The following is a 22,738-nucleotide window of genomic DNA, read 5'->3' as shown; positions in this document are numbered from 1 at the left end:
GGAATGATAATTATGTGTGTTTAAATTGAAATGATTTAAATGTACCCATAGTTTTAACTGTATAACATCTGTTTAAAATATATATATATATATATATATATATGAAAATGATGATTTACACATACTGTGCATGAAGTCAGTGCCTAAATGTTAGTTAGTGCTTGGTTATGTCAGTCAGGAAACAGTAGATGCAGTGCTTCATTATACCCTACAGAGGGCGATGTAGGTTAGGATTTCTGTCAGTTTATGGCACCATAGTGTGTCTAAAATGGCTGCATTACAAAAAGACATAAAAACCTAAATACCCTAAAAAAGAACAAAGAGATTTAAGCCTTTATAGATTGTCAGTGCCAACTCAGAAAAATTGCACTACAGCTATATTTTCAAGAACAAGACTGCTTTGACTTGCAGTTGCACGTTTGAGCATCTGTAACCAGTATGACGGAGCACATCCAAAGGCAAGACAGCTTGGACGAAGAGTTACAATCCTGGGTGAGATGAACACACTGCAAAGTTACTGACATTACCAACCTCTATTGTAACAACTGATAAAACTTTATTTGTTTAGAATGCCTTAGATAGTCTTAAGGAAATACTACGCAGTAAAATGTACTATATTTCTATATTGAATAGAAACAAAAATACTTACACTTAAAATCTACACTTTATCTATCCATTTATATATATTTAATTTGTAATATATTTACTTTATAATACAAATTATAATCAGAATTACAGAAGTAATAATATAAAGTCTATCAAACATGGAAGCTTTAAAAAAAAATGAAGACATAAAAAGGCTTTTGGCCCGTTCGCAAGCAGTGTTTAAAACTGAAGGTTTGGTATCTGTGTGTTCATGTGTGTGTGTGTGTGTGTGTGTAGTCAGCAGGTGTACTGTTACGCAAGGGACGTGTAGGAACAACAGAGGGGAAACGGAGGAGTCTGAAGTGGATCTGAGAGCTGAAGGGTGAGGGAGATCACAGAGCCGTCTCTTTCAGGTCGTTGAGGTTTGGCATACGTGACCTGGAGGGGCGTCCGAAGCCATGCCCGTTCTGGCCTCCCTTGATGCTCATTTGCTCTGGGTAGGGGTTGCCCTCGGGGCGGCCCAGGGCTGAGGAGTGCCAGCCAGACTCCAGCTGTCCAGGCAGCGGGTAGGCTGACTGTCGGCTCTTCAGCTGGGGCGTACTGACCCCTGAGTGACCCCGGCTCTCCGTGAAACCACCTTGAGCAGATGCTGGATTAGGCAGCGGCTGGTAGCGCATGTCAGACTGTGCGGTCTGGTTGGAGGACGAGGATGAAAGGTGCAGGAGTTTGCGCAGAGATTTCAGTGGCTGACTCTGAAAAGGACACATTACAGATGAACGACATGTTCAAAATGACACGCATCAGGAAGATACTTGTATTTTTCTTTGAGACTTACAGGAGAGTGTGAATCAGACAGTTTCTCAGGTGGCCAGTCCTTGTCCCTGTCTCGGTCTCGTTCTTGGTCCCGGTCTCTGCTCTTGTCGCGGTTCCTGTGGCGGCTGCTCTGGTGACTGGAGGACCTGGAGGACTTCTGGATGACTGTGTCCACCCCTTCACCAGTAACCTTTCATACAGTGGATATAGATATATCATTTAACACGTCCATACTGACATCTTTAAACATATGACCATAATGGGTCCACACAATGTGAAGGACAACAAGCGACAGACAACATGTGCTTAAAGGGACAGTTCACCCCAAAATAAAAAACACATTTTTTGTTCCTCTCATGTGTAGTGCTTTTATCAGTCTAGATTGTTTTGGTGTGAGTTGCAGAGTGCTTAAGATATCGACCATAGAGATGTCTGCCTTCTCTCCAATATAATGGAACTAGGTGGCGTTCAGCTTGTGGTGCGCAAAGTGCCAAAAAAATACCTTTAAAAAACTCAACACCAATGTCTCTTTCCAGAAATCATGCCCCAGTTACTCAAGACAGACCTTGTTGTGAGCAGTTTCATGTAGGAACTATTTTCTTTCTACACCCGCCAACTGTAATACCGTGCAGAAGGAAGTGTGTGTCAACTGCTAGCTCACTTAGCACCACTGAGCTAGCTAATGTTACAGCACAGCCAAGGAGGACGCCATTAGGCTTGAGCAGTATCTAGTTTTTTATACCTTCCTGAAATTTCACGGGGTATACGTTATATGACTGTATTTGTGTGCAGCGCTCCCAAACACACCACCCTCATCCCCCCAACCAACGATTTTGCTACGTTCCACAAGCTCTCTTACACCAGAGACATACAACCATACACCTTCTCAGTTCAACCTTTCCTCTTGTTAGCTTATCGTAAAACACACTTTATTCATACTTGACAGAAACAAAATAGAACTCACAATAACCGTCTTAGCTAGTCTTGTTAGTCGTTTGGTTAGTTAGTCCATTGCACCAAGAATCACCACCTCTGGTCTAGTTGAAATGAACCCAAATTCACCCAGTTGTAAGTGAAAATATGATGTTCTGTCCCACAGTCTCTCTCCGCTGTTGCGGGTCAGCTGTTTACAGTCCTGTAACATTATCCCCAAGACTGACCTCTGGTGGTGCATGATGTGCACTACATACAACACATATTGTATCCAAAGTGATGTCCTTCTGTCTCAGTGCTGCGACCCAGGCTATCCAATGCCTCTTTTCCAAGTGGGAAACCTAAAAAATCTTACGTTGTGGTCAACTTTTCTACCATTTCTTTTGTGTGTCTTTCACACAACATGAGTGTCCCATTTCACCAAAGGTTATGCCGCAGACAAAGACAATGCTCTCTGCTGAGTTGTTTACAACTCTTGACGCTCCAAAATGGCAATTCGACCCACAATACACTCTGGCTATCGCAAGCGCCACGTTACCTGTAGGGCTGCCACTAATGATTATTTTCATTGGCGACTAATCTGTCGATTATTTCTTCGATTAGTCGACTAATCATTTCATCGAAAAATGTGTTAAAATGTTGAAAAATGTCGGTCTGTCTCGCCCAAACCCCAAAATTACGTCATCTAATGTCTTGTTTCATACTCACGCCAAAAGGTTTTAGTTCACCGTCACGGGAGAGTGTGTAAAGCTGCCAATATCTGAACGTAAGAAGCTGCAGTAAGAGTATTTTGAGTATATTCACCGATTATTTTAATAGTCGATTAGTCATCGATTAGTCGACTAATCGTGGCAGCCCTAGTTACCTGACAAAGCCCGATTGCCTCCCTGTATGAGAAAGATGTGCATCTGTAATTTTGACAGTACTGATTGATCACACCTTTGAGATTTTTAAAAACCCAGGTACACTAATACCACGATACGGGCCTAGTCCAGATGCCATTAATGTTTACATCTCAAGCTGCCCTGAGTACGAGCCTCTCATCCTCCATGAGTAGATTCATGCTTCCTTCTGTGCAGTGATACAGTTGGCGGGTGTAGTTTGGTAGAAAGAAAATAGTTCCTACATGAAACTGCTCACAACAAGGTCTGTGGATTATCACGACTCATCGGGTCATGATTTCTGGAAAGAGACATTGCTGATGAGATTTTCAAATGTAATTTTCGACGCTTTGAGCACCACAAGCCCAGTGCTATCTAGTTCAATTGTACTGGAGAGAAGGCAGACGTCTCTACAGCTGATATCTCCAACATTCGGCAACTCACACTTAAACAATCTAAATTGTTAAATCACTACAGGTTAGAGGAAAAATATATGTTTTGAATTGGAGATAATCTGTCTCTTTAATATGTATATTTACATTTATATACATATTTGTGTGTTATCCTTCACATGTGTTAATTTACCATGGACATAATTGTGAAGTTATTTTTGGCAATAAGCCTTGTTTGGTCTCAAGTACAGTGAAGTCATAAAAATTTAAAATCATAACATGCATCTGGTGCCAGAAACTCTAAACATTCACTGATCTGAGGAAGAGAAGAGACAACTCCTCTTCTTAATGATTGATGAAGTTTTTATAATCAATGACAAACCTAAAGCCTCCGTATTTTCAAATGATCTACTCTGTATGCAGCAAACACTATTTTCCACCAACTCTGAGTCTGGCTGCCTGTTTCCTCCTGGCCAGATTGCTTTTATTTGTGCTCTGTCATCAGCGCTAACCCCCTCTCAGCATCTGAACAGACTGTCACATAAAAATAGAAATGTGAGGGGAAGAAAGAGTCTCAAACACCTGTTTCATGCTGAACCATTACTGCCACTGGCAGTCAGTTTAACATGTCAAAATGTGGATGCTTTCGTATTCATCAGCTCTTTCGGTTCCTCCTCCCTCCTGAGCTACGCTGTGTAATTAAGTCATGGCGTTAAGATGCACTTTGAGGGGCAGAGAAGTTGATCAGATGCTCCTGTGTGAGAATTAAAGCTTCACGTGAGTGTAACCAGGCACACAGACTCCTAAAATCTCACCAGCTTAACCAAAGCCAGAGCGCTCTCGTTCATCCTCAGCTCATAACCAGAGACATGCTGTTAGGGCTGTGTCTGAAATCAGCGGTGACTGAACACAAAAACAACCAGCCAGATCCATTTATTGAGAGGGAAAATACACCACCTTTTATGTGGATGTCCAGTCAGTGCTTATGGTAGATGTAGTTGATTAAAGCAATTAATTCCTCAAGGCGTGTTATATTGACTGAGAAAGCCAAATTTGCTGCTGCAAAATCATTTGCTCTTCCTGCATCCAGTGCTGTCATTTGATGTGACAGTGACGTAGTGGACGGTTGGAAGGACAACAAGTTGGGTTTCGCCTCTGGTACCCAGGGGCCATGCTCTATAGCGGTACAGTCGAAGCAGTCTTGGGTCGCCAGACTTATCTCTCTATGTCAGTCCTTGAGAAACGTCTGGAACCATCATTCTTCTACAGGGGGAAGAAATGCTCTGACTTGTTTCATCAAAATTGTCCCGCGGAACGTTAAGCCCAGGATGCAGCTGTGGTGCCCTTAAACACACACACAGTGACAGAGCTAACTATTAGCAACACATGGCTAACATTAACTAACGTTTATTAAGGGGTTTAACGACAGCTATCGAGCTGTTTCTGTATTGATGTGAGTTTGTTGAGTGTTAGCACTGCTGCTGTGTTAGCTTGTGCTAACTGGGCAGAGTGGCTCTGGAGAGAGCAGCAAAAGAAAGTTTGCTGATCTGGTTGGGACAATTTAGGACCAGACCCCCAGCACAAAAAGGAACAAATTCAGCTATCGTTTGACTGGAAACATAATCAACTCCGACTGGGCGAAACGGAACAACACTGGGCATAAGAGTCCTGCAAGACGGAGTCAGGGCCTTTTTCAAGGTGCGTTCACAAGCTGTTTTCTTCTTTGTAGATCTTTACAATAATTCAATGAAAGAATAAAGCAGACATGCCTCATTGCACAATCTAAACCTTCATCAGAACTTGCCATTTCCAGTGTGTCGGTTGTTAGCTTGGAAGTTGTTGCTGTTGTTTCCCTAGTGTAGGGGGATTTTGGAAACAGTAACACGCAGATAGCGGAAGAGGGAGTGAATGATGGTCAGCCGATGGCCAAAGAAATGGAGCGAAGAGAGAGGCCAAGGCTGCTGTTGCTTTAGCTGTGCAAGAAAAGACCGCCGGGAGGGACCGTCCAGAACCTGAGCAGCCAATAACAAACACTGAAAGGTGGTGCCATCGCTCAAATTGCCCTTTGACGCCAATAGACACAGAATTATTCTGCTGCGATGAATTTCTACGCACGATGCATTTTGGTACATGTAGACACATTCTTGGTGAATATAACGCACTGAATCTATGGCTTCAATCGACTACATTTACATCAACGTAAAAGGTGGAGATTTTTCCTTCTAACTGAAAAAATACTTGTAAACAGCCCTGCCTTTAATGAAACTGAAAACTCTTAGTTAGATCTACTTTTATCAAATGAACACTGAAAACACCTCAGTGCCTAATTTTCTAGCGTGATTTTGTACCAATACTGTTCAGATGGATCTGACTGGTTTGTGTTAACAAATCTTTATTAGTGAATTAATTGTAGCCATAAAATGATCAAAGAAAACCACTGACAACAAGCTTCAAATAAATCAATAAAGCAGTCTTGATTATTGCTGCTAATGCATGCGATGTGAGATGGAGTCAGGAGGTGAGTAGGAGAGTGTAAAACAGCATGTACCATGGGAGAGGACACTACAGGGAGGACTCTCACAGAGGAGCTATGCTTTATGTTATTCTTTGGGCTAAACAGAGGGAAAAGACATTTCTTGATGACAGGCGGCCTTCCCTCAGGGACTTGCATCTGTAATACAGAGGCACATGACTGGTGGCACAGCGAAACATGATGCACAAGACAACAAGGAGAAATGATTATATATGTCTGTAATAAGGCCAAAGCATTAAACACTTTAAAGCAGAGGAGGAGATACAGTGTGTAGACAGACATATTCACAAACAAGGTATCCACATCAGAGGACATATGCATGAGAGAGTGCACCCACATCCTCAGAAGAACGTGACATACAAGTTACCATTTGAGATTTCTTCTTCTTCTTCTTTATTGCTCTGAAGAAACCCTGCTTCTCCTTTTCTTTGGATGGCTCAGAGGAGTTCAGCACGACAGTATCTGGGCCAGTCCTGAAAATAAAACAAAGGCTACTGAGCATCATGTCCCAACTAAAAATGTACCGTATCTTTAACTCCCAGTGAGACCTGACTATTTGTGTTAAACATACAGGACGTCATTTCTGCAGCGAGGTGTCTCTCAATCACAAAAATAACTAAAGATAGACTTTGATGACATCATGAAGAAGCATGGATCATGGGAATTGTTGTCTTCACTGTTAAACCATCACTATTGCTGATGGAAATGTATCTGTTGTGACTCAGACAGAAATCATGATAACAAACAAGGAAATTTATTACAGTTTCATTCACATTACATTTAGGTCTTGTCCACATGTACAGCGATGTTTTTGGAAACTCTACTTTAGCTCACTAAAAACTAACCTTTTGTAAAACTCCATCCAGGGAGAGGATGTTCACATATTTTAGGGTTTTTTGGTTGTTACCACCAATTATACTCTGTTATCTCCTTTGTGAGGCGTCACAAAATAAATGATATTCCATAAAGCTCAGTTCAATCAGGAAGACTTTTTTTGTGCTCATCCATTCACAATTCTCTCCCTTTTAATCCCAGTGCTTTCTCTAATAGGGCTGCAACTAACCATTATTTTCATTGTTGACTAATCTGTCGATTATTTCTTCGATTAGTCGACTAATCATTTTATCAAAAAATGTGTTAAAATGTTGAAAAATGTCGGTCTGTCTCTCCCAAACCCCAAAATTATGTCATCTAATGTTTTGTTTCGTACTCACACCAAAGGGTTTCAGTTCACCGTCATGGGAGAGTGTGTAACACTGCCAATATCTGAACGTAAGAAGCTGCAATAAGAGTATTTTGGGGCACTTTTATAGTACTTTTCTATGAAAAAATGACTCAAACGATTAGTCGACTACTGAAATAGTCACAGATTATTTTAACAGTTCATTAGTCATCGATTAGTCGACTAATCGTTGCAGCCCTATCCTCCAATCAGCTGACTATAGGCGTTAACTCCTCTAGTTATCCAATCAAACTTCGCCACGATCTCTATCAGCCAATCAGGATGCTACAGGACACTGATGCCTCTGCTGCTGTGAGCTGTCATTTTAGGCAGAACTGTCGCGCCCTCCTCCACCCGTTCACCTCCAGCCATCGTATCCAGAGTCCAGAATGAGATCACCAAAGGCCTGTTTCTCTACTCATCCAGGTCATCAGCACTTCTCCATCTTCTCCACATCTTCATTGCATCTTCACCACCTCTACCACAACCAGCATGTAGACCCCGGGGGGTTCCCTATTTGACTATAGATTCATCACCCTCCTTAACTCACACCATCTCTACGGGGTCTAATTGCCAAAGACTTTTCACATTTTTCAAATATTCTTTTCACTATAAAAACGAGTCTCTCCTGATTTAAATGGTTATGTCCTCGCCCGTTGGTTTGACATGTTCTGACAGCATTTTTCATTTGGATTTCTTCATCACAGTGCTTGTGTGGATGGAATTTTTTTAGCACAAAGGAGGGAAAACCCCGTTTTCAAAAATACCATATCTGTGTGCAATAGGCCCGAGTCACGTATGTTCATGTTATGTCATTTCATTCAAAAGAAAAAGCTGTAATAATAAAGTTAGCTAACATAACGTTAACTTGGATGAGACAAGTACCCATACAGCTACTGTAGCTAACTACACTTATTTAGCCCAGCACTGTTATACGTGGTCAAAACAATCAGACTGAAAACAGCTTTATGGAAGTGCTGAATGTTACTTTAATGTTATAATGTTACTGTAATGTTGGAAGCTGGTATGAGTCACTTGTCAAAGTAGCACACTGCAGAAAAACGGATCAATATTGAAATATAAAATCGATTAATTAGGTCTCTACTGGTTTACTGTGTTGCAAAATGGCAAATGCAATCAATGTGTGACACTATGATTCCTTTCTCACTCTCTGACGTATCACCTCGTGTTTCCATGGAAGTTAGAGCAACTACAGGGGGTGAAGGGGACATGACGCCACTGACAAGCAACCAAACAAAACACACTATCACCTTGAATGAAATTAAAGATTTCTGTGTTTGAACATTATTGGAAACATTTGGGATTATGTGAGTACACAGCTCAACAAAATAAACAACATGGTCATTCAGAGATGTTTTACTATAGAAATGTTACACATTATTAAACCTTTAAAGCCACCATGACATATCAAATTTAATCCTCCGCAACACTGTTTTACAGAGCAGTGACCAATGAACACATTTAACCTTTGTTAGAGGAGATATTCTTTGGTAAACACAACTAAATGTTGTGTTTTGGTTCAGAGAGATAATTACCAGGGGTCAAACGCTGGCTGACGTTTGGAGTGGTTCGACAAACTGCTGCCGTCCGAGCTCCGGCTCTGACCCCTGCTGTCATGGAAGGAGTTGTCTGGCCGAGGAGACGGGACTGTTCAACAAACACAACGAAACAAGAAGGTCATTCACCTTTTGGTGAGCCAAGTAAAACAAACAAATTCTGCTTCTTGTTTTTCAAACTACACAAATTATTTCATAGCAAACTGTGGCAGATAATGCACTGGGTTTATTTTAACATTTTACTTGTAATGCTGACATTAATAAAAGAAGACAGTGAGCAGAGCGGAGGACTGTAGTGGTGGTGGTGGTGCAGTAATTTGCAGCTACAACAAAACAGAGCATAAACTCCTGTTCATTAAAGCCACTGTGTAGATTCTGAAAGTTCTCAACTTTGGTGTCCCTTTGTGATAATTAAAAAAGTATACTGTGGTGGACACTCCAGTATCACAGTGTAACTCTGACACTGACCAGAACAGACTGAAAACATCAGATACAACCAGTTTACACTCAGATTGTCATCATGCCATCAAAATAATCTAAAAACCAGTTTATCACAGATGCATTAGTGTCAGTCAGTGAAATGTAACTCAACACAGATTTACTCAAGTACAAATTTGAGGTACTTTACTTGAGTATTTACATTTTATGCAACATTATACTTCTACTCCACAAACCTTTTACTCCACTACATTTGTCTGACAGCTTTAGTTGCTTTTCAGATTACAGTTTTTCATTACTTCCTGTCCAGTGAAAACCACATATCTGAACTATCCAGCGGTACATACAGGAGTTAAAATTAGCACAACTTTAAAATGCAACATACAGGGCACCCTAGAGCTTAATGGGTAGAGCGGGCGTCCCATGTACAAAGGCAGTGTCCTTGCTGCAGCAGCTGTGTGTTCTTCTCCAGCCTGCGGCCCTTTGCTGTATGTCGTCCCCCTCTTTCTCTCCCCCTTTCACACCAAAAACTGTCCTATCTGCAGCAGTGCATTAATATAATTAATGGATATTAATCAAAAAACATAAAATATAACAGCAAACGGGCAGATTGTTAATAAAATTGCTTATGTTACAAAATAAATCAACTTTTAGCCACACCAGCTCCACAGTTCTGGGATATCTATGTCAGCTGGTGAGTCCACCACTCCAGACTGAAATATTTCAACAACTATTGGATGAATACAGCGTCATCATCAGGTCAAATATTGACTTTGTTTGGTTTATGACCTGTATGACTTAAGACATTCACATCTGCCCCAGCTGTACTTATTTAAGGGCTAATTAACAAATGCTAGCACGCTAATGTGCTAAACTAAAATGGGGAACACCTGCTTACGTCAGCGTGTTACTATTTTCATTGTGAGCATGTTAGCATGCTGATGTTAGCATTTAGCTCAAAGCGCCACAGTGCTTAAAGGGACAGTTCACCCACAAATCAAAAACACATATTCTTCCTTTAACCTGTCGTGCTGTTTATCTGTCTAGATTGTTTTGGTGTGAGCTGCTGAGTGTTGGAGATATCGGCTGCAGAGATGTCTGCCTTCTTTCTAATATAATAGAACTCGATGACACTTGGCTTGTGGTGCTCAAATCGCCAAAAAATACATTTGATAAACTGTCTCTTTCCCAAAATCATGACCTGGTTACTCAGATAATCCACAAACCTTGTTGTGAGCAGTTTCATATAGGAACTATTTTCTTTCTACCCAACTATCACCGCGCAGAAGGAAGCGTGCACCTACTGCATGCCATCTAGCACCACTGAGCTAGCTAACATTACAGCTCAGCCGAGGAGGACGCCATTAACGTTTACATCTCACGCTGTCATGAGCATGAGCCTCTCATGCATGAGTAGATGCACCGGGTCATGATTTCTGGAAAGATGTTAAATAGTTAATGGAATGTACTTGTACAGCGCTTTTATAGTCGTCTGACCACTCAAAGCACTTTTAAACTACATGTCACATTCACACGCCTGGTGGCCGAGGCTACCATACAAGGTGCCACCTGCTACTCTGTAACCATTCACACGCTCTCACACACTGATGTAACAGCCATCAGGAGCAATTTGGGGTTCAGTATGTTGCCCAAGGATACTTCGACATGATTGGTAGACGACCCGCTCTGCCTCTGAGCCACAGCCGCCCCCAAGAGAAAGACACTGTTGAGTTTTTCAAATGTATTTTAGGGGCTGCTGAGCACCACAAGCCGAGTGCCAGCTAGTAGATCGATAAACAGCAGTAGAGCTCAGAGGAAAAATACGAGTCTTTGACAAATGAGATGTTAATGCTAATTTTTTGTCACTTTCTTAAAAGATTTTTTAAAATATCAATTCTGGTATCAGCATGAACATCTAGTATGGGTCAGAATATACAGTACATAAAAGATGAGGATAAGTCAGCACCTGATCATATGTGATTTGTAATAAAGGTGAAAGAAAGACAGAGATATCAGTGTGACTAAACCAACCTCTGTAGAAGCTGCCCACCCTCCTGGGCATGGATTCACTGTAGATGTTGCGGTTCTCTTTGGAGGAGCCTCCGTCTTCTGCTTGCTGGTCATGATACAAGCCGACCTGAGTCACAACACAAGACCTAGTCATACAAAAAAAACACTAAAGGCCAACTGCTTTGCATGCCTCTCTATCTGAGCTGATATTTTTATTTACCTGACAGAACAGAGAGAAAAGGAGGAGACGATGATTTACAAGTGGTCATTATCATAAAACAACATCTCTTGAGGCTATAAATGTATTTCAGAATCAAACTGAAATGTGCTCTGGTGACAAGCTTGACTGTGCAATCATAAGTAGTCACATTAAAGGGAAGCAAAGCACACAGAGAAAATGAAGAGGCATCTGATGCGCAGAGACACAGAAAGAGAAAGAGAGAGAGAGAGAGAGAGAGGGAGAGAGAGAGAGAGAGAGAGAGAGAGCAGTTCATGACAGCAGTATCCACCNAGAGAGAGAGAGAGGGAGAGAGAGAGAGAGAGAGAGAGAGCAGTTCATGACAGCAGTATCCACCCACATCCGCACTCTCGGAAGACTGGATGTGGGTGGGGAATGGTGGGTGCAGGCAGAATGTCGGACCTCGCTTTTTTGCCGCTGTGTGTGAAAAGATGCTGTGTTGTCCCTTGTGGAGTCCCTTATTGGGGGTCTGCTGTGGGTGACCTCAGTGGGTGCCTGTTCGCTCTGTTAATGGAGACATGATGAAGCATGATGTGAGCTCAGCATTGCAGCGCACACATACAAATACACACACGCACACACTATATATATACTATATGTGTATATACAGTATATATAAATATACAGGTAACATGATTCACTGTATATCCTAACAAGTAAGCCACACTCTTAACACGTGATGCGGTTTTGTTAATCCTGCCGTTCCTACAAACCTGGGAAACTGGCTAAAAAGATCTGGCTGAAAACCTAAACACAGATCATGATATTTTCAGACGCCACCAGAATAAATCCTGGCTGCTTTGTTGTAGAAACTGAGACTGAGGCTGAGTTATCCAACACAACCTGGTGTAGGCATTTGGTATGATTAGATCATGTAGGCTTAGGCTTTCCTTAGGGTTGGAGAGGTTTGATGTGGGCTGGTGACTGACCCTGCTCATGTCTTCCTCTCTGGAGGAGCCCCCAGAGTGGCGAGGCAGCGTGCGGTGCTGCAGCTGCGGAGACAGGAGCTGGAGGCTGCTGGCTCTGGTGGGCAAGCCCTGCCCCACCACTAGTCCCTCCTCCGCCCCGTGTGTCCTCTGGTGGTCCCTCCGTACGTACATGGAGTGGCGGTGCGGCCGCTGCTGGGAGGAGAAGGGGCTGGTGTATCCCTGACCGTACGGCAGGGGGTCGTGTGGGGCGGACAGAGAGTGAGCGTGGCTCCTGTCCACGCCACTTTCCCCAGGGTCCAGAGCATCTGGCGATTTGGCCTCCTCGGAGCCCTTGTGGCGGGTTGATGAGCGCCTGTAGGACGAGTCCAGGGTGTTGCTCTCTCTGTCTGAGCGCATGCTTCCTCTGCCAGCTGTGCCGGGTCCCAGTCTGTCCACTCGGCGAGCTGCTGGGCTGCTCGGGGCTGTGAGGTCGAGGCAGCTCGAGGGAAAATAACGAGATGTAGGCTCGTCCGCGTAAAGATGCACATCATTTAAGTTCCCCACTGACTTAGCGTCGCTAAGAGTGCCATAGCTCTTGGACAAGTTTAGGTAGCCGAACTTGGAGGAGGATGGCGTGGAGCTGTGGGACTCCATGTAGCTGTGTCGACTGTGTTTCTCCCCTGATTGAAGCGTGTTGGTCTTCCCCTCCACAAAAGAATGGCGGTTCTGCTGTGAGCGAAAGTTGGATTTGAGGTACTTGGCTCCGGGGCCGTCGGACACTTTGGACCCCAGGTTCATGTCGAAGTCGCCCTTGCTCTTAGCTTCGCCTGGGCTGAGCAGATGGGGCAGGTTGCTGCTGGCCAGGTCCATGTTGCACGAGGTGGAGTGGTTGAAGATCTGTGGCTGGTAGTTCTTGGGATGCAGGGTGGGGCTGAGGTTGATCGCTGCAGGCATGTTGCCGTTGAGAAAGCCATCGTTGCTGGGGTGGAGGTCTTCGTGTCGCGGCAAGCTAGAGCACTCTCTGGTGCTGGAGCGGTGGCTTCCTGAGCTCTTTCCCCCATGGCTCCTGAGCAAGAGCAGAGAGAATAAATCTACATCAATATACTGTTCATGAAACTTCACTGCCACATATTGATTTTATCTGTTTTTTTTCACTACCTAAAATTGGTAAATTCTTATTTTACTGTAGAGCTGCATGCAGGCCATCGATTAGCTCAGCCCCTCCTTGCTCCTTACACCTGAAGATGGTGGGAATCCAAAATGGACATTGAAAAGATCCTTAGCTCCACAGACTCTTTTACAAGACATTTATGCATGGGCTGTGTCTGTGAATATAACGACCGCCCCATGAGACTGCACTGAACTTATTGAAAATAAAAAGAAGTTCAAAACAACAGAAAACAGGGCGAAAATGCATTTCCACCTCAGTATTATGTTTCCATCACTGCTGACTGGAGCTGGAGCAGATAAATTCTTCAGTTATCGCAGGAATGAATGCCGAGTGTAACCTTTCCAACTAAAGACAGGAGCTAGATGTGAGTCTTAAGCAACAAAAGATCCGCTTTAGGTTGTACAAAATAATAATATTATATTAAGTCAAAATTGACAGATCAGGCTCTTTAGAATCTGAACTGTTCATTTTGTGTTTCTGCACATCCATGTCTCCAGCTGAGTTGAGTCTGTGTCATTTTATCTGTGTTTATTGTTTAAGTGAACAAAAGTGTGTTATTTATAGGCTTCATGACTGAATGAAACCAAACCAAACAGAAAATGTCTGAATCCTCTGACAAAGGGCAACACATTCTTCATAAATGTCATGATAATTCAGATAATGCAGATAATGGTCCTCGGGGGGCTGTTGACTGAAAACAACTGGTCACATTTGCATAAAAAACCAACACATTAACTTGTGCATCTGAGCAACAGGGAGACACCGACAGGATTAAACTGTCCACAGTGCTTGCTGCTGACCTGCTGGGGGTGGTGTTGTCTCCATGGTGAGGTTTTCTCTTGGAGGAGCGTACAGGTGTGGGTGTGGGTGGGCCGGGCCGCTCCACGAGCCGCAGGGTCTGGAAGGCGTGGTGGTTCAGACTCTGTTCTGTGAGAAAGCGCTCTGTCGGGTTCAGCAGCAGCAGGTTCTGACAACAAACACACGCAGAGGGAGCCCGTGAGTCCTGGAGACACCCCGAGCATCCAGACCTCACAAACAAACTGAAACAGTCATGCTACTATGAGTCATCGCCATTATCATAAAAGTCAGGCTGCTGCTACATTTAATTGTGTCTTACCAAACAAGCTAAACAATGATGTGAAATATGATTTGTGACATTTGCTTTTTTCTTGACGAAATAAATAATGAAAGCTGAATCCTGTATGAATGCACTCAAAATAAAACCTGTGAACTGGGGATGGTTTGTGTAACTACAATTTCCAGTGGCAGCCACTTTTCTCTCTTTCTCGGGACAAAAAAGACCAACAGTTACTCTTTACAAGCCGTACATCTTTGTATCAGCAATTAGCAAACATATTTAGTCAAATCAATATCTCAAGAAAGCCTGATTGGTGACAAGAGAGCTGCCTGTCCTTGCTGAAGTCAGTCCTGAGATGACATTATATTAGCAGTGAGTCATTATCTGCTGGGAAAAGCGCAAGTGCACAAGCACAGCCCACATTCTTGACATGGAGCTCCTGTTTACAGTGCAGACACAGCAATAACAGCAGTGCTGGAACCAGGATATGAGCTGAGAGATGCTGCAGCCCTGAAGAAACATCATGTAGTCACGACGTAAACACAATGATTATGATGCAATTATCAGATGTGTAATTGCTGAAATTTTTTAGTTACAGAGTATCTTTTCACAGCGGTGTGTGTGAGCAGGAATAAATCGAATCTGATAAAAGGTAGAAATAACAAAACAAAAAAAAAAACCATCTTCGCAGCTTTGCAAGCTTTGCCAGAACTGTGATCCCTACCTTTAGCAGGTCCAGCAGGGCTCCGCCGATGATTCCCAGGTATCTTCGCTCCAAGGTTTGGGGGTGGTTCACAGCAGGGAACTAAAACAAGAAACGGCAGATGATAGTACAGCCAAAAAATGCAGCCACAACACATGTCCAAGTGATAAACCATCGAAAAATCACTACTTTGTGGAGAGACCAAAACTAGCAGCCACCTGTGCTTTGTGTGTAGAGTCAAGGAGGTTGTGTAATCAACTGGTTTTCATTGCAATTGAACCTAAATATTAATGAGACAAAGGGGCTGGTTATTGATCTTAAGAGCCAGTTTTCATTAATAATCAGCACTGAAACAATCCTTCTGATATTTTAGATTTTAAGCAGGAGGTTTCCGAAAGGTTACCATTAGTTGAAATTGTTTCATTGTACAAATAACTGCTTTTATTTTATAGAAATTACCTGTTTTATTGGTCTGATTTTCAGATCCATCACTTATTCTAAGGCTTATTTATTCATACACTGACAGTATTAAAGGGGAACTCCAGTGTTTTTCAACTTAGACCCTATTTTCTCATGTTTTTGTGTCTACGTGACTCGTGGGAATCACCATTTTTAAATTGGTCCAGTCATGAGAAAGAAAAAGGCTGCAATATAACCGCTCAGGGCCGGTGGGCCTTATCAATTAACGTCCACTAGAAGTGCTTGTTTTTGTGATAGACAGCCTCAGATTGTTATTATGAATGTCTTAAAAGATTACAGAAAGGACCCTACAGAGAAATTAAATGTTCTGCAGTACCCTTTGCTTGTTTCGGTCGCTCTGCTCCAAGTCTCGCTAAGACACATTCTGAAATCTCATGAGACTTGAAAACAGTGGGAATGTTAGTGATGATGGTGCTGAAGAGTGCAATCGTGAGTTGTGTTGCAGTACAGAAAGCATATTTTACACTTATCTAAACATTTTCAATGTCATGTCTGAATACTTAGCGGATTTCGATAATGTGGTACAGACTTCTCCTTTAGCAAGACTTGGATACAAAACAGACTGGGTCAGCAAAAGCAAGGTGTCTACAGATACAGTATGACCAAGTTAAATTTAAGACTCTTTAAGACCTTTTTTAACACCTCTACACCGATCAGCCAAAACATGAAACCAGTGATGGGTAAAGTGAGTAACATTGATCATTTTGTTATAGTGCAATGTTCTGCTGGGAGACCTTTGGTCGTGGCATTCATGTGGATGCCACTTGACACCCTCCACCCACCTAAACACTGCTGTGTTCTAAGTAACCCCCCCTCAGGGCAACCGTACTCCCTGATAGCAGTGCCCCCCAGCAGAAAGATGAGCCATGCCTCACCACAAAAACTGCTAAGAAACGGCCTGAGGAACATGACTAAAAGCTCAAGGTGTCGACCTGGCCTCCAAATCTCCCACACCCCAATCTGATAGGGCATCTTGGGACGTGCTGGTACCCCACCTCACAACTGACAGGTCTCAAATGACCTGAAGCCAGCACCCTAGCGCCAGACACCACAGGTCATGTCAGAGACACCTCACCGTGGATTAGGGGTACCTCTGAGGTACCAGAACATCCCACAGATGCTAATTCAGATTGGGATCTGGGGAATTTGGAGGCCAGGTTGACACTTTGAGGTCTTTGAGGCCAGGTTGACACTTTGAGGTCTTTGTCACATTCCTTGGGCCATTCCTGAGCCATGTTTGCAATGTGGCATGGTGCATTATCCTGCTGGGGGGCCACTGCCATAGGGGAGTACTGTTGCCATGAGGGGGGGTACTTGGTCTGCAACAGTGTTTGAGTGGGTGGAACATGTCAGGTGGTATCCACATGAATGCCAGAACCAAAGGTTTCCCAGCAGAACAATGCATTGGAACAAAATAATCAGAGTTAGTCACTTCACCTGTCAGTGGTTTGAATGTTTTGGCTGAGCGGCGTCAGTGGTTCCTTTGCAGCTTGTTTTACAGCTGCCACCTGCAGCGCTCTCTCACAATACTGGACCAAATTTAAAAGATGGTTGTTCCCACAAGTCACTTGTGTCCCTTTTACACATGCACTGCAAACAGGAAATTTCCTAGAGGAGCTGTATGTGAAAACACCAATGTTTGAATCAAATGAATCAGACATTAAACTGACTTTATCCTGTCAGCTCCCCGGGGGTGGGGGGAAAAAAATTTGATCGCAACACATTTAAAATCACAATAATGTGGCATTGTGGATCCTCGGATTCCCACCCTACAGCTCCCTAGTACAAAGTCTGTGTAGTGTCCGATTGAACAGAGCAATTATCTGTCTGGAGAATTCACAGTGACAGTGCGCGTTGATGATATTTCTATCACATGGCTCGCGGGAAAACCAGAAGCAACAAACATCTGAGGGTGAAGAAGAGGAGTCAGTTACACAAAGACGGCAACTAATATCAAACTGGAGAGAGGACGAGATTCTGGAACTTTTGTCAGTAAGAGCCAACACCAAAATCATTAGACAAATTAACATAATGGCAAGAGACTTGGTTGTTTATGGCCAAATTACGAACTGGCTATGTGACCGCGGTGTAATCCATGTGTGTCCTGCCTCGTGCACGCTTTAGCCAGTAAGTGAGAACAATTCTGACACTGACAATTTCCTGTTGTGTGCTACAAGTGTAAAATATGTCCTGATTCCGGTCTACTCTAGCATTACCACGGGGGACTGCTGCCTGACGGCTCTGTAGCACCCACTAGTGGCGGGCGGCTGCATGACAGTTAAGCGGCCTTGTGCATGAATAAAACATTAATTGGTTTAACCGACTAATTTTTCTGGTGCCGACTAGTGAGGGGGCGGACGTTCAATCGTTTAGACGACTAATCGTGCGCATCCCTAGATAATAGGGCCCATGTTGAAAATACAGCAGTTCCCCTTTAAATAAATATTTTTTTATTCTAGTGGTGAGGTGGGCTGCCCTGCGACAGTAATGTCCTCTTGGATTATCTGTTACTTTGCACGTTTGTGTCTCTAGTGTTGCAGCAGCCTGCATATTATGTGCTCTGCAGTGACATGTCTGACTTGTATTTTTTTTTGTCACTGTACATGTGTGACCAAACTATTACTACTATATAATTACTAGAGTTACTAATCTAATCTAAGTCAGTATGATTAATTGTGGTAATGCTCTTGTAAAATATTTCATAAATGCCCACTCATCAAGACTGTGACCACTTTTTTAAATCTCACTTTCTTCTGCATCTCCTGAAATCACATTTTGCATCTGCTGTTCTCTGACTAACAGGAGCCCTGCTGCATGTGCTTTCTTCCACGTTCAATAGTCCTCCGTCAACCTTTCGTTTTGATAGAATTTCTCTCCTGACTGTTGTGAATCTGCTGTTTGCCAAAAAACGTCCAGAAGATGTTCTTTTTACATCACACATTTTTGAGTGTTACAGAAAGCACACCGTAGGTGGCTAACGTGATAAAACAGCGATCAAACGTCCTGTGTTCGCTCACAAGTGTTGTGTGGTTTCTCGCTGGTCTGATGCATTAATATTTCAGTAAAAACCGTGTGTATGGTTCCTTCAGTCTGCTTTTCTCTTGGTATCCTCTGCCATGGTGAAGATAACTTGACTGTTTCAGGGGGTTTAAACATGAGTGTCCACTGATGAGTGAAGTTTGCTGGCTCTAAGCAGGCACAGAAACATTGAGGAGAACAGAGATTTTATTTTTTCCTCGAGCGAGTACTAACAATAGCAGGTGCTGGCTGTTTAGTCAACAAACATCCCTGTCCAACATGTGCCTGTCTTACTGAGGAGAGCATTTTATTGTAGAAAAACAACTTGTATTTATGAGCTGGAATTTAGGCTCACCAAATTTTCCTTTAACCAAATTTTTATACCCACAAGAGTCCAAAATTTAAAATAAAAAAGCAGCATTATCACACAGGGTTCTCATTAGTGGGTATTCACTGTCAGGTATTCACAGAGGGGCAGTTTGCAAACTAATAATTATATCCGGAGGCGTGGGCAGGTTGGGAAGGGGAAGGACGACCCAGGTCTGTCGTACCAGCAGCCTGCCACTGAAGACTTATCACAGCCCCCCTTCACAGAGCGTACAGGATACATGATACACGATGAGTCATTGTGATCCAATCAGTCACGGCACAGCAAACTCAGCCAGGAGAGGAAAAAAAAAAACAAGCAGAGAGTGCAGAGACATAGCAGGGAGAGAAAATAAATAAGGGAAGAAGAAAAAGAGGAGGAGGTAGATAGAGACAGAGAGAGGAGATCAAGTCGAGAGCGATGGAAGAAAAGGAGAGGAGTCGTAATAAGAGCAGCGAGGAGGGGAGGGGTCAGCAGAGTGAGCCGTAGTGAGGACTGGGGTAAAGAGTGTGAAGAGCTGCCTGGCATTACCCGCAGCCCGTGGAAGCGAGGATTGTTATAGAAGAGCTTCATCTGTTCCGGTGGCAGGGGTCCCAACACTTTCTGGATGGTAAAAAGCTGGTCGATCTCGCTCTCTCCCGGGAACAGAGGCTGCCCGTCGCTCAGCTCTCCTAAGATGCAGCCCACTGACCACATGTCCACTGCCTTCCCGTAAGGAGCCCTAGGACCACAGATTTCAGAGGTTGTTGGATGAAGGCCAGGCATAAGAACAGTTATTAAAAGCATATGTCAGTGTAGTGACTGAACTCTGGGACAAAACTGAAAAATGAGGGGACGTACCCGAGCAGCAGCTCAGGAGAGCGGTACCATCTAGTGGCCACATACTCGGTGTAATTGGCATCGGTCCCCTCAGAGAGATTACGTGCAAAACCTGGCAAGAGAAGACAGAGGAAGCAATATAGCATAATGAGGAGCTTTATGATGTGCTCCAATGCTGAGACGCCTAAAAATGATTTCAGCTGGGCTCCTCTCTGGACGCTCGTTATGATTCAGAGGTGTAAGGTGTAAAGGAGTTGAGTTAGGGGAAAGCTGCACTGATATAGGAGCGATGACGAGCCCTCCTGTGACACATTAACCTGGCAAAAGATTCATAGTAACGCTGAATATTGTTTAACACACACATGTAAAGATTTTAACTATTAAATTACAGGCAAAAATCTGAATTCAATTTTATCATCCTCACATTTCTCACAAATACAGAAAACTGTAACCATCAGTTTGAGAGAAGTGGTTCAGTATTTGAGGAGATATGCTTATTCAGCCTGTTCTTGTTCCCAGGTCGTCAAATACCAATGCTTTGACACGGCCCTTGGCGTGTGATACCAACTCCACCTTTTGCTGTCTCAGTGAGACACACCGGGCTTTCAACGAACTCCGATTTAAACTTATCCGCAGCAATATTTGACACTCGGATCAACTGACGTAGTGCAGAAAGTGAAAGAGTCAGTGTAGGGTGGGGAGAGGGGTGGATGGGTCCAACAAACAGATTTTCACCCAGGACGCCACTGTTCGTGATCATGTGAAACTAAAAGTCAGAGCTGTTATAGAATAACGTTTTGTAAATGACGTCCATCTGTCACCTGATGTCCATCCATCCATATTTATCCGCTTATCTGAGGCCAGGTCACGGGGGCAGCAGGGTGAGCAAAGCACCCCATACGTCCATCTCCCCAGCAACACTTTCCAGCTCCTCCTGGGGGACCCCGAGGCGTTCCCAGGCCAGATGAGATATATAATCCCTCCAGTGTGTTCTGGGTCTGCCCCGGGGCCTCCTACCAGTTGGACGTCCCCAGAACACCTCTAACGGGAGGCTCTCAGATTTCGCCAAATTTAACCCAAAACAGGAGTTTTGTTGCCTAAATCTTACTGCGACTGTTTGACAACTTTTACCATGTGTTATCACAACTTTCAGCTAGGGGACTGCTCTGCATCACATACAGGTGTTAAACGGTGGGTCTCATAGAGCCAAAGGGTGCTCTTGGCGTCAGTATGACACGCCGAAGGCACAAGAAAGTGTTGGTATTTGATTGCCTGAGAGTGACGGAATTTGACAAACATGATAGACTTGTGACCTCTGAATAGAGCCATACTAGCCATTTCCCCCTGTTTCCAGTCTTTGCCCAAAGCTAAGCTAAGCTAAGCTAAGCTAAGCTAAGCTAAGCTAAGCTAAGCTAAGCAAAGCAAAGCAGCTAATGGCTTATGCTCAACGGTAAAATATTAGAGTGGTATCAAACTTTATCAGAAAGCGAATAAGCGAAACACTCGACCATCGGACTTCACTACAAGCCAATTAGCTGTAGAAACAGGTGATGAGCTTTACATTCTAAAACCAGCCACCGGTGATCAGACCAGCTGAGTTGCAGGTGACACCATCAGCTGCAACTTTTCCCTGCAACGTTCTAAAACAGTTTCGTCCCGTTGCAAATCTTCGGTCTGAACTGGGCTTTAAGCTAATTAATAAACACGTTTAACTTGAGTTAATTTTTCCAAGCCTCAGAGGTGCTGGTAGGCGTATTTCTTTTTTACTTTGGACAGAGCCAGACTGTTTCTCATTGCTTTCTGTCTCTATGCTAAGCTAACTGTAAGCTAACAGATATGATAGTGGTATCAATCTTCTTATCCATCTCTTAAGCAAATAAGCATACTTCACAAAATGTCAAACTCTTCCTTTAAAGGTGCCAATGGAATAGAAAACTGTCAAACTGTAATTCACTGATGTACAGGTGTCGTGATATACCAGTATAGATGACGATATTTAAAAATGAAATACTGATGTAGTGTTAATAATACACCTGATAATATCGTGTACAGAATTCAGCGCCTAAATCATTTCCATTTCTTTCTGTTCTGGCTTTATCTCCCACCTGCAAAGCCATCTGGTTGCCTTTTCACTGTCCATTAACTGTAATTGCTCTTTTGTACACTTAAAGTTATGGTTACAGTCTCTCCTCCACCTCCCTACACTCGTATTTTGAGTGTTATTTATGTGCCAGAAACAAGCATACAAAAATAAATAAAGTTAAAGATTAGTTTGACTCACAGTAATTTTTTCCAGTATTGCAATAATATTGTCATCTTGATCTTTTCTGTCAATAATAATCGTTAAGTGAAAATCTTATATCATGAAAGCACGACACTGGCTACGGTTACATGATAGCTTCTCATTTCTCCTGTTTTAGCTTCTCTGCACTGGCTCCCTGTAAAATCCAGAATTGAATTTAAAATCCTACTGTTAACTTATAAAGCTCTAAATGGTCAAGCTCCATCATATCTTAGAGAGCTCATAGTGCCATATTATCCCACCAGAACACTGCGCTCTGAGAACGCAGGG

The 22,738-nt window shown here is 43.2% G+C and overlaps 1 protein-coding gene across 4 annotated transcripts in view; it reads right to left on the bottom strand.

Moving 5' to 3' along the window:
• Positions 1-77: 77 nt before the first annotated feature.
• The window catches only part of LOC126396797 (cyclin-dependent kinase-like 5), a 70,180-nt gene continuing 47,519 nt past the window's right edge, over positions 78-22,738 (bottom strand). For 3 of the 4 annotated variants that reach the window (XM_050055106.1, XM_050055105.1, XM_050055107.1), the window contains exons 8-19: positions 20,188-20,278; positions 19,879-20,068; positions 15,504-15,584; positions 14,502-14,668; positions 12,552-13,596; positions 12,025-12,126; positions 11,406-11,511; positions 8,916-9,027; positions 6,505-6,610; positions 6,153-6,275; positions 1,421-1,588; positions 78-1,337 (exon numbers count right to left, since the gene is read on the bottom strand). In XM_050055106.1, coding sequence (XP_049911063.1) covers positions 978-1,337; positions 1,421-1,588; positions 6,153-6,275; positions 6,505-6,610; positions 8,916-9,027; positions 11,406-11,511; positions 12,025-12,126; positions 12,552-13,596; positions 14,502-14,668; positions 15,504-15,584; positions 19,879-20,068; positions 20,188-20,278 — 2,651 coding nt within the window. In that variant the 3' untranslated portion in view covers positions 78-977. The remainder of the gene's footprint in view (positions 1,338-1,420; positions 1,589-6,152; positions 6,276-6,504; positions 6,611-8,915; positions 9,028-11,405; positions 11,512-12,024; positions 12,127-12,551; positions 13,597-14,501; positions 14,669-15,503; positions 15,585-19,878; positions 20,069-20,187; positions 20,279-22,738) is intronic. The other variant, XM_050055108.1, reaches the window with a different exon arrangement.

This window comes from Epinephelus moara, chromosome 10 (assembly GCF_006386435.1).
Source record: "Epinephelus moara isolate mb chromosome 10, YSFRI_EMoa_1.0, whole genome shotgun sequence".
NCBI classification, from domain to species: domain Eukaryota; kingdom Metazoa; phylum Chordata; class Actinopteri; order Perciformes; family Serranidae; genus Epinephelus; species Epinephelus moara.
Note: the sequence above shows the minus strand (reverse complement) of the source record. Positions and strands in the feature narration are given on the sequence as shown.